The sequence below is a fragment of the Cibotium barometz genome, chromosome 20, assembly GCF_041138505.1.
Source record: "Cibotium barometz isolate CiBa-2024 chromosome 20, ASM4113850v1, whole genome shotgun sequence".
NCBI lineage: Eukaryota > Viridiplantae > Streptophyta > Polypodiopsida > Cyatheales > Cibotiaceae > Cibotium > Cibotium barometz.
The window spans coordinates 55,086,889-55,104,023 of record NC_141065.1 but is presented as its reverse complement, the minus strand read 5'-3'; the positions used below and the strand labels follow the sequence as shown (position 1 = coordinate 55,104,023).

At 45.3% G+C, this 17,135-nt stretch overlaps 1 protein-coding gene across 1 annotated transcript in view; it reads right to left on the bottom strand.

The window, feature by feature from the left end:
* Nucleotides 1–15,841, bottom strand: part of LOC147628050 (uncharacterized) — a 29,543-nt gene extending 13,702 nt beyond the window's left edge. The window contains exon 1 of the mRNA XM_086815022.1: nt 15,471–15,841. Coding sequence (XP_086671148.1) covers nt 15,471–15,744 — 274 coding nt within the window. The 5' untranslated portion in view covers nt 15,745–15,841. The remainder of the gene's footprint in view (nt 1–15,470) is intronic.
* Between the last annotated feature and the right edge of the window lie 1,294 nt (nt 15,842–17,135).

Here is a 17,135-nt window from a genome sequence, read left to right as displayed (position 1 = left end):
TAGGGCCCCCAAACTTTAAAACTCCCTAGGGGCCACTAAGGCCTAGGGGCAACTTTAATAAACATTAAAAGTTTAATGTTCTAGTTCCCCCCTTCACACCTAGGGATGTCCACACATCATTAACTCTGTCCGGGCACCCCCCATGTGAATCATTCAATATTCTGACTCAGCAACCACCATGCCCACACTTGTGCTGTTCCATTTTCACAGGGCCATGACATACCCCCCTCTTAAAAAATGGCAAGCGTCCTCGATTGCATTCTGGTGATACAGCAAAATATCCAAAGTGAAATATACAATATGGCAAGATCAGCGTCCCAATCTCTCTAAGCCATGCATATGTATCAACATTCACTGAAAACCAATGGCATAGTAATAGTCCAAGTTGTATACCACTGTGAACCATACATATCCACAAAATTCCATGTGACTAGTACACAGATATCATAGAAGTCCCATAAACAGATGTACTGTCAGCCTCAGTACCTTCGGGTCAGATAAAAACTGCACCAAGCGACCTCTAGATGTCATCTGAGCCTGTCTGTATCAAGGGAGTGGAGGTGCTACCTCCCTCTTGAGCATCAGGTAATGCTCCAGACCCATGCTCTGCTGAACCTGAATGAGCCACAATAAGAGTCGGCTCTAACTCAAAGGCATCGAGATAAAGCTGCAAAACCTGAGGTGAATCTGTTAAGTCACCTTCCTCCATCCACTTCGCATCCATCGATGAATAGTTCTTGAACTTCACAAGATAGCGACAGGAAACTTTACCTCGTACCTTCCTTTCTTTATGTGCCAGTATCTGCTCTGGAATCAGAACCTCATCAAGTTCCTCAACTTGCGACTGAGCCTCATCTGATACATCCTCAGGCACATCCCCACCGAAAGGTCTAAGGAGACTCACGTGAAAAGCATTGTGAATCCTCCAGTGATCTGATAACTTCAAACGATAGGTTACCTCACCAATCTTTTCCAAAACCTGAAAAGGCCCATAATATCGCATGCTCAACTTAGGGAATAAGCGCTCTTTACCCTTCATCTTCTTGAGTCTAACCTTTTCAAAGCGCAAAAGAACCCAATCACCCAATGCAAACTGTAAATCACGTCTGTGACGGTCTGCGGCTTTCTTTTGCTTCTGCTGAGTTTTCTGGAGTACCAACTTAACTCTCCGATAAGCTTCATCCAGACTCTCCACATACTGATCAGCTTCAAAGATCTTATCCTTTGTATGCAAAATGGGTGGTACCTTCTTTCCGCCTTCCACAATCTCAAAAGGCGCCTTGCCTGTCAAGGTATGTACAGTGTTGTTATATGCAAACTCCACCAAAGGAAGATACTTTTCCCATTGTTACTTGTGCTCTGACACATAACACTTGAGAAGATCTAACACTGTAGAGTTAGCCTCTTCTGACTGACCATCTATCTGTGGATGAAATGACGATGAAAACTTGAGAGTTGTACCCATGTTGTCAAACAACCCTCTCCAGAACAAACTCGTCATCCATGGATCACGGTCACTAATGATAGACGTAGGCAATCCATGATACTTGAAGATGTTCGCCATGAACAACTTCACCATATGATCCACTTTGATCGTCTTACGCACGGAAATGAAATGAGCCTGCTTACTGAACCTGCATATGATAGTCCAGATGCCATCATTTCCCGTTTGTGTCCGTGGAAGATCAAATATAAAATCCATGGCAATGCTCTCCCAAGGTCTATCTGGAATAGGTAAAGGCTGTAATAACCCTGGTGTCTTCTGACGGTCAAACTTTACCTTCTGACATACGATGCATTGCCTCACAAAGGCATCAACATCTCTTCTCAAGGTTGGCCAATAAAAGAAAGTCTCCACTGCCTTGACCGTGGCGTCAATACCTCTATGACCTGCATACGGTGGAGCATGACTTTCAATCATAACCTTGAGTCGCAATGGCCTGGTAACACACAGTCTGCCATGCATCAATAAAAACCCATCTCTGAGAGTATAGTGCTCATGCCGCTGACCCTTAGACATCTGATCATACAACCTTTCAAAGTCCTCATCATGGGCATACTGCTCTTTCATTTCATCAAGCTCATGATGATAAGCAAGTGAAACTGCAGAGACCTGTGGCTTGCGTGACAAAGCATCTGCCACTACATTCTTTTTGCCTTCCACATGCACAATCTAGAAGTGAAACATTGACAAAAAGTTTGCCCAACGCATATGCTTCTCTGAAAGCTTAGTCTGCATGAGGAAATAACGCAAGGTCTGATGATATGTCTGCACAGTGAAATCAGCCCCAAGCAAGTAGTGTTTCCATGTAGAAAGAGCGTGAATTACAGCCAACATCTCTTTCTCATAAACCTGTAAATGCTTCTCGGCATCTTGCAATACTCTACTCTCATAGGCTATGACATGTCCCTCTTGCATGAGAACTGCACCAATGCTAATTCCACATGCATCACACTGAACAACAAAAGCCTTTCGAAGGTCTGGTAACACCAATACTGGGTCCGAAGTAAGCTTTTCATGTAGTGCACAAGGATGGACTCGTGTGTTAAAGGAATGTCACTTTGGATCCACCCTAACCATTTTTCATGCTGTAATTTCCCGATCAGCCCATCTAAACGGAGTTGCCTTCTTCGTCAAAGCATGAAGAGGCGAAGCAATTTCAGCAAAGTGCCATATGTATCGCCTGTAATAGGAACACAATCCTAGAAAACTGCGTACATCATGCACGGTCCTCAAAGCTGGCCAATTAAGTATTGCTTCCACCTTCGCTGGATCCATACGGACTCCATGCGCAGACACAATATGCCCCAAGAAATGTATCTCTTGCAAAAAGAATTCACTCTTCTTGTAACAACCAACCTATGGTTTCTGAGTTCTGCAAACACAATGGCCAAATGCCTTCTATGCTCTTCCTCAGTTTGTGAATGCACAATCATATCATCAAAGAATGTGCCCACAAACTCTCTATGAGGCCTGAAAATCCTGTCCATCATTCTGTTAAATGTGGCAGGCGCATTTGTCAAACCAAAGGGCATAACCAAGAACTCATACAACCCAAACGTGGTTCGGAATGCTGTCTTATGCACATCCTCGGGTCTAATGCGTATCTGATGATACCCGCTTTTCAAGTCAATACGACTAAAAACTGTGGAGCCCTGTAAGCGGTCCAAGATGTCATCGATCCTCGGTATGGGGAATCGATTCTTGATGGTATTCTTGTTCAGCGCCTTGTAATCAGTACACATGCGCCAAGAACCATCCTTCTTCTGCACTAAGAGCACAGGTGAGCAAAAGGGTGATGAGATAGGCTGTATCAACCCCTTATTCAAAAGCTCCTGGACCTGACTCATAATCTCTTCCTGTTGGGCTGCACTAACTCGGTACGGCAGTCTATTCGGTGGAGTACTACCAGGAATCAGATCAATGGCATGATCTTCTGGCCTCTCAGGAGGTAGTTCTCCTGGCAATGACTCGGAAAAACAGTCTTGAAACCCACATAAGAAATCAGTCCTGTCCTTTTATCTAACATAGACAAATTAGACTTAGACTCATCATCCTGTGCATCCTTTACATAAATCAAGTACGCGGAAAGATGCTTTTTCATTACTGATGAAATCGCCGAAGCGGATCCCACCAGAAAAAGCAGCATCAAACTGCTATAAAAAGGTAAGTGCTTTCAATTTATCTTTGGCCCCACTGAATGTATCAAACTTCACTGCAGCTCCCCTTCCTTGTAATCCTTCGCCTTGCCCATAGGCGTTAGATTATCATATGGAAGTGGTTTCGCAAGATTGTTGCCCCCAACATTCATGCCCATCATTGGGTCAACATTTCCCATTCCCACACCAGGCATACCATACATTCCAGCCATGTTTCCAAACATTCCGTTATGCATACCTGGCTGCATATCACCACACATATTGCCTTGCATTCCACGTTGCATGCCCCCAAACATGTTTCCTTGCATACCGGACTGCATACCACCATACATATTCCCCTGTATACCAGGCTGAAAATTAGCTCCAAAAGGCCCGTGCATACCCATGCCTCCCTGAGGATAACCCCCAGTCATAGATTGGAACACTGAGCCACCACCAAAATAACCTGGATGCATATTCTGCTAAGGAAAAGGTGGCTGTCCATAGAAGGAACTCTGAGAGTTTGCACCATAAGCATACTGCATGTTCGGAAACTGGCCAAAAGATGGTTCCTGTGGGATGGCACCACTATGACCCTAAGGAAGATTCTTGGAACGAACCTTCTTCTTCTTTTTCTCAGGCTCTGTGCGGGATCTCATAAATTCAGCAAATCGCTCACTCTGTGTGAGCTGCATAAATACATCCATAACACTAGCCAAACAATCTTTGAACCGAGCATCATCATCCTCTTTACCATGTACATCTTCTAGCTGTGTTACATCCTCATAAGGCTCAACATCTGCAGCCTGTTCTCCTGCAAAAATATCCTCAGATACATCTCTCTCATCAGGAGAAGTCTCTTGCTCTTCTTCTTCATGATAGAAGTACTCATCCTCTGTATCAGACATGTTTGCTGAATTTTCAGCGATGGCTTTCTTCAAAGCAACCACGAGCTCACCCCCTTCAGAAAGTTGATGATTGGTCCCGGGGACGGAACCTTGAAACCGGCCTCTGATAGAAACCAGAGTGCGGTAGACTAGCAGTCACCCGTCCACTTATAGTCTAGATATGAAAACAAAACAGATTGGAGCTAGAGTGCCCAAATCTGAAAACAAGCGACACCTGTTGGCCCCAAAGCTTGGCGCCCCTTGCGGTATTTCTTTATTCAATTCCAAAAATATGAATGGCTGAGTACAACAAAAATCAGCCAAGAGATTACACCTGTATGTCCAATCTGACGGCCCACAATACCTCTTAGCACAGAGGATCTATGCACACAGATCTGTGTCTCCAAATAACACACTGTGCCTCCCTTTGATCAGCCAAGACCACTAAGCAGGGCAGCCATGAGCATACATTGTGACATGCGGGAGGTTAAGACCGTAGTAATCACAACCTTAGTCTACACTTAACTGCACTTAATGATGTTTAAGAGACAACAGATATGTGTCAATGCAATGCAGCTATATTAGATGAATGAATGATGTTACAATGATGATCCAAATGGATCTGTAAAGCTGAATATGCTGCCTATATGCTGTAAATGCGGGCTGAACTGCTGTCCACTCTTTCCCTTGTCTCCTGGGAAGGAAACACTCAAGGGAGCTTTGGGAACAGAGGCTGAATACTGATGAATGATGAAAACGCAGACCTGAATGGCTGATTCTGGACTGTATGCTGCTGCGTTTGCTGAATATGATGCTGAGGATGATGCGTTTGCTGACTACAACTGCTGGGGATGATGCGTTAACTGATGATGCTACTGAGATGATGATGCGTTACCTTATCTGCTACTGATGATGAGGGCTGATGCTGATATGCTGAAACGCCAACTGATCCTAAGGAGGATGCGCTTCACTGCTGAGTCCCTGATGATGATGATTGAATGGATGAGGTGCCTGGATATATATATGGGTGAGAGGCTGCTGGTCGGCCAAGTGGACTGCAGTCGGCCAGTACATATTCCCATCAAATCCCAATATAACCAGTCGGCTGCCTCATAAATGCCTAAAAATGCCTGTAAAATGCTGATTAAATGCCTGATAATATCTATGATGCTAATGATGCCATATGATGATGCCATGTCACTGTACACCTGACTGGTGTGCATGTGACATTCCCCGCTACTAAACTGTTGCTGGGTGTATACCTGGCAACCTTCGACTCTTCTGCGATCCTTCTCCTCCGAACCACTGCCCCCTTCTGTCTTCTGCTGGGACAGAGGCCGTCTGCAGGAGTGAAATCCGTGAGCCAAGACGCTATGTACTGCGGGAACTGGGCAAATACCTGAGTCACCCTTGACCTGTTCCTAGAAACCTTTCACCTACCATCTCCGTCGTACCTGAAGCTCTGAACCTCCTGAGGCGATGTTGGAGCAAACTTCCGTCTTCTGTGGAAGAGAAACCCCTTGCTGCTGCCAGTTGAAGCCAAAACTTATGTGCTCCTTTGATGATGGATGTCCTTCTTCCCTGAGAGTTCATGGGTAACATATATGCAGGACTGACTGCTAAAATGACTGCTAAGATGACTGCTATGATAACTGCTATGCAAGCCATGTGCAACCCTATATGCTGTGCAAGAATGCAGATGGATGGGTTACTGATGCAAACCTAAGGGAAAATCCCTAAGGGTGGCTTGCAAAATTTTGAGAACTGGGTTTAACTGTGCGGAAGCGATAAAACTGATGACTGACTGAATGACTGATGAACTAAACATGCTCTAAGGCTAGTTACCCTGTAACGCTCTGATACCAATGTGACATGCGGGAGGTTAAGACCGTAGTAATCACAACCTTAGTCTACACTTAACTGCACTTAATGATGTTTAAGAGACAACAGATATGTGTCAATGCAATGCAGCTATATTAGATGAATGAATGATGTTACAATGATGATCCAAATGGATCTGTAAAGCTGAATATGCTGCCTATATGCTGTAAATGCGGGCTGAACTGCTGTCCACTCTTTCCCTTGTCTCCTGGGAAGGAAACACTCAAGGGAGCTTTGGGAACAGAGGCTGAATACTGATGAATGATGAAAACGCAGACCTGAATGGCTGATTCTGGACTGTATGCTGCTGCGTTTGCTGAATATGATGCTGAGGATGATGCGTTTGCTGACTACAACTGCTGGGGATGATGCGTTAACTCATGATGCTGCTGAGATGATGATGCGTTACCTTATCTGCTACTGATGATGAGGGCTGATGCTGATATGCTGAAACGCCAACTGATCCTGAGGAGGATGCGCTTCACTGCTGAGTCCCTGATGATGATGATTGAATGGATGAGGTGCCTGGATATATATATGGGTGAGAGGCTGCTAGTCGGCCAGGTGGACTGCAGTCGGCCAGTACATATTCCCATCAAATCCCAATATAACCAATCGGCTGCCTCATAAATGCCTAAAAATGCCTGTAAAATGCTGATTAAATGCCTGATAATATCTATGATGCTAATGATGCCATATGATGATGCCATGTCACTGTACACCTGACTGGTGTGCATGTGACATACATCTGGCATAACTCAAGTGCATGATTCAACATCTCAGCTCATACATACATGTACTGTCCAAACTCTGTCTCAACCCTTGTCAATCTGCCATACCCCTCCTCTCACAAGGGGCCAGATAGCTCATATCTGCAACAAACATCAAGCAGTAGAAAGAGAGATAGATGAACAGATGAGGAGCTTACCAAAATCAGCTCGTGAATCAGCACTGGAGGAAGCAACGGTACCAATCCGTACTTGCAGGCACTTGTTTCCACAACCCTGTTTCACACCTGAGTATGTACTTGTCTGTACCCTCCTCCTTGTGTTCACTATATGCTGTACTTGACTGTACAGATCTGAAAAACAGCACTGTACTTGTATGTACTTGTTTGTACTTGACTGTACGAGCTGTTGCTGCAGAAAACCAGAAGTAGCCGCCCGCAGCCAGCACCTGGACTTGCCTGAACCTGCGCAGTCAGTCTGTCCAGAACCTGTCCAGCGCCGCCAGCAGCCGTACCGCTGTACCTGGACTGTCCGTACACTGTACAGCAGTCGTACAGTGTTGAACCTGCTGTTGTACCTGTCTGCACAGGCTGTACCAGCAACTGCAGCCTTCTGTTACAGCCGCCGCCCACTCTCCTGGTGCAGAGAACACTCAGCGCAGCCTGTTCCTACTACAACCTGTCCGTACAGAACTGTACGGCTGGTTGGTACAGAGAAAAACAGCAGCAAACCAGCCTTCAGCAGTCGACCAGTTCCTCCCCTTGCTTTTTCCACGCTTCCCCACAAGAGTGCCTATGCTCCACGACTCCTTTTCCCAAAAAGAAGAGAGAGAGGGAGGAGAGAGAAGCACACACTCCAAAAGTGGAGTGGCCTCCTCCCCATAAAAATCCTAGGGCCCCCAAACTTTAAAACTCCCTAGGGGCCACTAAGGCCTAGGGGCAACTTTAATAAACATTAAAAGTTTAATGTTCTAGTTCCCCCCTTCACACCTAGGGATGTCCACACATCATTAACTCTGTCCGGGCACCCCCCATGTGAATCATTCAATATTCTGACTCAGCAACCACCATGCCCACACTTGTGCTGTTCCATTTTCACAGGGCCATGACATATATCTCCCGAGGTCCCACCGGGTGCACGTCCTTGGCCAAGTACTGCCTCATATAGTGCCATCACACCCCATATCAGCTCATGTGAGAACTGGAGCTCCTGCAAGCGTCCTATCAAACGAGATCGAGGGACGGAGTCAAAGGCTTTGTGGAAATCCACAATGCAGCAATACACATGTCTCTTTGAGGACCTCGCCTCCTCTATGATAGCCTGTAGAGTAAAGATATGGTCCAACGTGGAGAAGTTTCTCCTAAAGCCTGCCTGGCTTGATGCTCTGTTTTCCATCCTCTCTGTCATGGAGCTCATCATGTCCTCTAGTACTGCCCCATAGATTTTGGCATGGTCCTGTAGTTACCTGGGTGTGTTGGATGATCTGCTTTGCGGATGGGGACAATGGTGTTGGTAGTCCAAGAGGGTGGGAAGTCTGCACAGAGTGTTATGTTAAAAAGACTAAAGACTAGCAAGAATGGGAGCCAATACGTGGTGCCCATGGGCGAAATGTTCCGCGCGTAGATCCTCATGATCTTTTGCTCTCCCATTATGCAGCTTTTTAAGAGCCCTAGTGACATTGGGGGAACTAAAGAGGTAAGATGATGTAGGCCTAGGAATGTGTCACATTTGTGGTATAGGCTGGTTTGGCACATCATACAACTGTCGTGCATAGGCTTCCCAAAGGCTAGGGTGTAGGTGCTCTTTTTTTTTTCCAAAATGCGCCAAGCTTCTGAGTTGTCCTCGCTCAGAAAGAACTGGTTTAACTCTTGTTCTCATCTAGTGAGAAATGCCCGTTTCTTTCGGCGAGTGAATGTACGGAAAATGCGTTGCATCTTATGTGCTGAAATCAGCGCATGTTCCCTCTCGCGTACGAGGCGAAGCCTAGTGGTTTTGCACTCTTCATCATCCATTCTGGGGTTGGGATCCCACTGGCAAACTTGCTATGGAGCATGTGGTGTAGGGGAAGCTGGTGTGGGCGAAGTCATGGATGATGGAGGAAAGTTGGGATGTGATGGTGGAGATAGGGAGGGATAAGTCAAGAGCTAAAATGTGGCGGGAGAGGTGGTCCTCATAGATGTGGTCAAGATCATGATGGAAATGAATCCAAGTGAAGGTGGAGATAGGGGGTGTGGGTGTGGGCGGTACGATGGGGCATGAGAATGTGAAAGAAAGTAATGCGTGGTCACCTAGTATGAGGGGAGGAGGGATGGTGAAGTTTGAGATGTGTGGTATAAGAGCACGAGATCCCATGAGGTAATCCACCGTACTAGTGCCTCCCCCATGCGGAAAAGATGTAAGGCTGTCTAACTGCGGCCATATGGACAACCCATTATATATAACCAGCTCATGCATAGCCCCCATCTCCAAGAAGTGTCTACCATATGAAGTTGCATTCCCATATCCCAGTTGGCCCTCTGAAGGCCCATCTCAGCCAAGTCAATTTCTGACAACATAATGGCATCTCCCTGGAAGTCATATGTCTGCACTTGTTCCCCTTTTGTCCATGCATTAAAGTCTCCTAATAGGAGGACCTCTCCCTGTTGGGAGAACTCTACAATGTCTGCAAATAATGGCGCATAGGGAGTCTCCCCTTTCTCTGTTAACCTACATGCATATTCTGATTTCTCTGGTGGGAAGTAGCATACTACAATATGCATCACTCTCAAAGCCAAGCTTGGCTAATCGCATCCACATAAAACAAGCCTCCTCATCATGTCTAACCATTGTGAGCATGCCTCTCAAATGAGGGAAAAACAAGCATGCCACTCCTCCCGAGCCCCCTCCCCCCCCCACCCAGTGGTGCGTGTTTGTCCTCTGAAAGCTGATTCCCATGTATAACCCTCTACTTTGGGTAGCCCTCTCTCAAGACTTTGATGCGTTTCTGTGTAGAAGATAATATCCCTATGTGTAAGTCTATGTGAAGCCTCCTGTGTCTGACCATAGAGTTCCATTGCAATTCCATACTTCCATCCTCAATGCATCTATGGTCTCATAGGCCCCGCACCGTCATGTGGAGCGTTTATCCGTTATGATGACTCGGTCATCACGATGAACAACCCATTTTCCTGCCTTGTAGGCTTCCATAACCTAAACCATCCCAGCTTTCATGTGTTCCACCTGTAGGGGGTGAGGTCATCTCCAAGGTATATTTTGGTGGTTCGAAGGGTGGCCCTCTTCTTCAAGAAAGCCAAACAGGATTAGAGACACCTTGACTACACTTCAAACTTTGGAGAGCTATTTTTATTGGCCTAGTCTGAGAAAGACATTGAGCTTTATGATTCGAGAATGTTTGTTTTGTCAGAAGGTCAAGTTTGATCGACAAACACCAGCAGGATTGTAACCGCTCCCTCCAGGAGGCCTACAAATTGAAAGACAAAATACACATTTTTAGATCACTTAACTAATACCAACAATGAACATTATTAGCAACATTAAACTGAAAATGACCAACAACACTTGACACCATCAACTGGGGCCGGAAAGAGGCGGCCCCCCCTCAATACAGTTTGTATTTCTTGGAGTATTTATATGTACAACTGTTCACGGGTCTCATGGCCAGATTTCTCCATAACATGGAGTGAGTACAACTGAAAGACAATAAGATTTTGTCGATGAAGTATTAATTGTCGAAGTAGACCAAATCACAGGTAATCTGCCACCTTCACTGGGTGAACACCTGCCCTCACTGGTCTTCCGGGACCATGCACCAACGGACACGCCCGCACTAACGCCTGGCAAGGTGAAGCACCGCGGAGGGAGTTATACCTAGTGCTCCCAAGTCAACTTTGCTCCCAGTTTTTCTCATACCCACATGACCTTCACTGGCTCCTCTAAAAGTGAGGGCGCGATCAAGGCAATCATGGAAAAAATCACTATCCCGATGGCCTTCCATGGTGAAGGCAACTGCGCGTGATGCTTGCCTACACAAAACTTGTAAAAATAACATTTAACTTTAATTTTATCGTGAATTTGAAAAATATAGAAACAAGTTCTTGGCCAAGATTTTAATTCAGATCTCAGGAGAGAAGATCATCCCCTTTTATTGTACTCCTAATGGGTGCAAACAGCAGGTACAAACAGGGCAACCAGCCGGTACAAATGTGACAGTCAATAGGTACAATCGTGGCAAGTTCAGATAGTAATAGTCATGTGTTGTAGGGCTATAGGCAGGTAATCAACAGGCGGGTACACGTGCTGCAGCAAGTACAGTACTTGCAGGAGGGTACAGATGCTGCAACAAGTACAGTACTTACAAGAGGGTACAGGTACTGCAACCGGGTACAGGTACTGCAACCGGGTACAGTGCTGGCAGGCAGGTACAGGTGTTGCAGCTGGGTACAAGGACAACAAGCGAGTACAAATCTGCAGCCAAAGAACACAGGCCAAAACGACTTTCCTCCCCTCAATATTGTAGTCGCCTCTCTTTCATCAACCACACTCCCCCCCCCACTTACCCTCCACGTGTGGGGAAGGAAAAGTTTCCCATGCAATACATGCTTTAAATATTATTAAACCTTACTCAAAGATTAACTCTTGGGCACCCACACTAGAAAGTATCCCGTCAATATTTTAAATGTGTGAACATCCAACCTTATAAACATTAAGGTTTACATTACTTCATGGATTTTGCGTTTGAAAAGGCCAAAAAGAGCAATACTTACCACCTGTTCACATGCCACAACAACTTGTCAGTAGACAACACACCCACGGTACACTAGGGACGTCCCTGTCCACTGTATTGGCACGTCATAGCAAGCAAACACACAAAAACAAGTCATGTGAAAACAAGTTTATGCATGCAAACATAAATGCATGTGCACATGTTCTGGACGAAATCTCCCTTTCATGAAACTTGTACAAGGATTTCTCTCCAAGTCCCGTACAACCCAAACAGTCTCCAATCAACACCTCAAATCAGCAAACCCTCGACGTCTCACTGTCTCCAAGCTTCAAGCCACCTGGGGCTCTGATACCATGTCAGAATGCACAGCGAAAATGAAGACAACTACTGTAGAGAGCAATACACAGATGAAAGAGAGAGAGAAGCTGTGTAACTCTATTATATACACCAATAGAATCCCATAAATATACAAGATGCAATGTGGGGGCAAGGCCCAAGGTTGCTGGTCGCCCAACCCATAAACAGGCCAACAGCAACCTGGCTGCTCTCACGACTGCCACCTGGACAACTCACGACCAGCAAATACCTGGTCGGCCACGTGCATGCAGTCGGCCAAGACTGCAGGACACAGGTCGGGTAGAAAAGACACAATCGGCCAGCATCTGGGGCAGTCGACAACCCATACATAAATAGGAAAAATATACGAAGAGTGAGGAAAAATGGGAAGACACTAAAACAGGCGGGCACACCCACAACAGAGGCCCTGACATAGTGTACAGACAGGAGATGTCTGCTAACAATATGTACCTTTTTAGCCTTACAATCCTTAAGGTTTTGACGGTCCTCTAGTTTTATGTCCATAGCAAGAGTGTGTACATCTAGATATTCACGCTATTCCAAGTATACCCACCAGACTATTGAATCATGGTTATTCAAGAATTTGCGCTATGCGCAATTCATGAGATAAACTGAGGTAGCCACAGCTTCACCCCAGAAAGCAAGAGGGAGACCTGCATGACAAAGCACGAGCCATCTCTTTTATGGTCGGGTTCTTCCGTTCCACAACTCCATTTTGCTAAGGAGTGTAAGGAACTGTGGTCTTGTCGGTGAATGCCCTTCGACACAAGAAAGTCGTCAAACGGTCCAAACTCGCCACCATTATCAGTAATGAGAAATGAAATTGTATCCCCAGACTGATTTTCCACCATCGTGATCCAAGTCATGAAACTGGCAAAAGCATCTAACTTTTGAGCCAGAAAACATACCCAGACTTTGCAAGTGAAATTATCCACAAGAAGAAGAAAACAGCGAGCCCCTCCCAAGAGACTTAACCTCCATAGGTCCAGCAAAATTTGCATGTATAAGCTCCAATCTTCAAGTTGCTTAATGAGTGGCCACCTCTAGAAATGCATCTCGATGATGCTTGCCCATCATGCAGGATGAGCAAATGTGTGAAAGAGACCTGAGCTGAGGTAGTCCACTGACAACCTAGTGAGAATGGAACTACTGTAAGGCAGCAATGGGTACATGCCCGACGCGTGAATGTCACAGCGTGAATGCCACAGAGAGGCATCTGCCTCAGAAACCAAAGCCATCAAGGGGGAGAAAAGCTGATAAATATGTGAGTCAGTGTGAGAGATCTCGGAAGTAAAGTTGGTGATCTTATAGAGACCCCCATCGCGGACTCCATTGGCAACAACCGAGAGAGTCTTCTTGTCGATTGAGTTGTACCAATTACACCTGAATTGTTTTTGGGTGTACCAACTGCTAGGAACAATATAAATACTACAGTTTGGCTAAGTATTGCTAGCATTATGATGACCTTTGTAAAGGGGAAGATCAATATTCACAAAAGTATATTCATGGTATAATAAAAGGATTGATATTCACAAAAGGATGAGGTCTACATATCATGGTATGATAAAAGCCCCTCTTGTATTTAGAAGCAACACTCGTCATTGTACTTGGATAATCTAGAACATGGAAGCTCCCCAAAGTTTGGGTACAAGATTAAAGACTTCTTGGAAAATAAAGAATTCCAAGGAGTCATCAACCCATTATTTTGGCCCCAATGTGGTGTCCTTGCGCATATGTATATCTATTTTCAGGATTGTGGATGTTCAAGTATTTCTTCATTTTCAGTTCTGTGGATTTTGAATGGTAATGGCTATGTTTACATCTTTGATTACGCGTTGATGGCATATAGAAGTGTGTCAAAGGCCCTAATCCCCAAGGCATGGTTTAGTCAAAAAGGTATTAGAGCAAGGCCTTCCCTATAGGGAAGAGAAAGATCACAAGGGGGGACCACACATACCATCACTGCTATTAAGCATGGCTAGCTAGCCACAATCTATCCTCCGAGAGAAAGAAAGGGGCAACCAAGACATATTATGGATGATGTACCTAGCACTAACCCTTTGGGATTAGGGACTAATCCAATAGGATTAGGGGAGCCTTGGGATTAGGGAAAGCAAGTGGATTCAAGTGGTTAGGGTTCAGATTTAATAAATCCAAGGTTATTGGCTAGACTGTTATTTATAGCAGCAATAAGCACTATATACGTGGGTCTTGGGTTATTATTGATTCATTGTGGTCTGGACCTAGACCAAGAGGCTTGCTCCTGCGGCGGATCACAGGTAGCCTCATCGTGGACCCTTGTAGGCAAGCATTGGTGGTGTGGGACACCGGGCCAATTGGCATGGACTTGTGGCTTAGCCCCTAGCTCGGGGGAGATTCTTGATGGAGCCTACGATTGGGTGGTGGGCTTGCCTACATCCTTTTTATTTGGTTTCTCTAATCATATTTATCCATGTGTATTAGGTGATCCTTGGGAGAAGTCTCTCACAATAAGCCTCTAGTGTTTTACGATTGAGAACCATCTCTTGACAAGTCAAACCCCCCATGGATTTTATAAAAATCTCTATGTTGCTACACTAGACTCTAGATGCATTTGGCAAAAACAAAGCTCATCAGATATTTGGGTAAAAATTTACTTTTGATTCAGCATAAGTTTAATATCATTATCGCACTTTTAAGAAAGTAGGATATAAGGCTAATCCTTGCGTGCCCTGAACTCTAATGTGTGTTTCCGTCACTCTTTTCTCTCTCTGAAAGCCCTAGCGTATAGGCACATTCAACATCTCTGATAACTACACACATCAAGAACAGAACTCACGGCAGCCGTGAGTTCTATTTTGCCCTTCCCTAAAAAAACTGGCATCCTTTGGGGCCGTTCCAGGTTTTGTCGTGGACTAGGGAGGCCCTTCCCAAGAGACCAACAGCAGCCGTGACGCCTTTTTCTTCTTGGGAAAAACCGACTGTCGGCGGATCTCTTACTCAGAAGGCGGGTAAGGACAGTGAATTCCAAAGGTCTGATGTGTACGAATCTGCTACATTTTAAAGAAAAGAGCTCGATAGGACAGTGCATATCGCTATATCATGCCTGACTGTCTAAACCCGGTAAGGTTTGAGGAAGATTGTTATACTATGATCGCATAAGGCATACCATTCACCATTCCCAATAGCAAATATAGGAATAATGGTGAATCGTGATCTTTTTTAACCACGGAAAAAAAAACAGACAGCAACAAGGGCGCTTGACAGGATGCACACCTGGGGCTATGGTTTCTTGCTGCTGCTGCTGCTGTTCAGAGACAATGATTCTTCTGGAGAGTCGAGGAGAGGAGCGATGGTAGGTCGCACCTGGAGATGAAAACTTTGAAGGGAAGGAAATTCTAAGGCCTGCGCATCTGGGAAAAGAGAGGACGCGGGTTTGGGCGGCGCCCAGCTGGGGCGCAGAAGAAGAAGAAGAAGAAGAAGAAGCAGCAGCTGCGGTAGCACCGTGGATGGGGGCTCCGGACAGGATCAAATCCATCACCATAGCCATCGCAACGAGAGCTCCGCCACACAGATCGATTGTTGGGTTTCACGGGCCCGTGCTGAAAGAGAGGGAAAATCGAAACCCGTCGATCTTGCAGGATCGGACGGTCGGCAGGAACGTCTAATTTTTAGTCATTGGGAAGCCTATGGACAACCATTGTCTAGGAGATGTAACAAAAGTCCCTTGGACCTCCAACTCCCAACACACTATCCATCTGGAGTGATTCACAAAGCGTCACGCTACCACCTTGTAACGCAATCTCTTGGTCCATTGCATTACCTTGGAAAGAATCAATTAGAGATTGTCCCCACTCATTCCACACATTTGGGGGTATGGGCCCGTTGTCGGGGGGAGCGGGAGAGAAACAATGATCGTGGTATCACACACAAAGAGACTAAGAGTAGAGCGAGGGATCACACGCACACACTTGGCTTTGACACATATTATCTCGTGCACGCAATAGTCTCTACATAGAGAGCAATGGAGCACACCAGCTTAGTAAGCATTAATTTTCACTGTTTGGCATATTCTTAAGTACGTAGGTGAAAATCTCTCTACTTGTAACCCTTTGAAAAAATACAAAGGTTTATTACTGAAGTTACAGATCTCTTATACGTGACGTGAGCTAGCTATGTCTATGCCATCTACATTTTTAGAGAAGCAATTGGAGTAAGTGAATCTAGTGTGGAATGGCATATTTTGTAGTTGTCTCTTTGTACTTTATTCTAGCCCATTCTTGCAACATAGAAAAGGGCACACGCATGTTTTGTAGTTGTCTCTTTGTACTTTATTCTGGCCTATTCTTGCAACATACAACCATGTTAGTTGCCTAAGCTTCCCTTGTCCACCATGTTTGGAGATGTAGGATTGCTTTCTAGGGCATGTTTAAAGCCCATGGATCAAGGGGGATGTTTGTGGATTCATTCCTCGACGTGGAAAAACAATGAAGGAGCCAAAATCCACATTCTCCTTCTTTACATTGTCATGCCTCTCCCATCTTGTTACGCAACTATAGGCAATCTTCCAAGAAGACGTTAACAAAAAAAATGAGTGGGGTGAGGCTAGTGTTTGTATCATGATGTACCTACTAATGTGTGCACCCATCAACACTTGGCAAGCTCAAGGGACATTCCACCCTAAATTGAACCCACAAAATGCAACAAAATTGCTATGTTCCCTACTTAGACATAACGTGGCTAGTGATCAGAGGTCGATTGAACACAGTTTATATTATGAACTAGTTATTAGGCTATATAGTTTGGATTGTGACTCATCTGTAAGAGAGTTTCTATGTGAGACTCTACCTTCGGAGAGGGGCGCCTCCCAAGGAATCCAGCTAATGTTAGTCCACTGGTTAATCGTACTACCCATGGTAGTCGACTCAAGGTGTGTGGTAT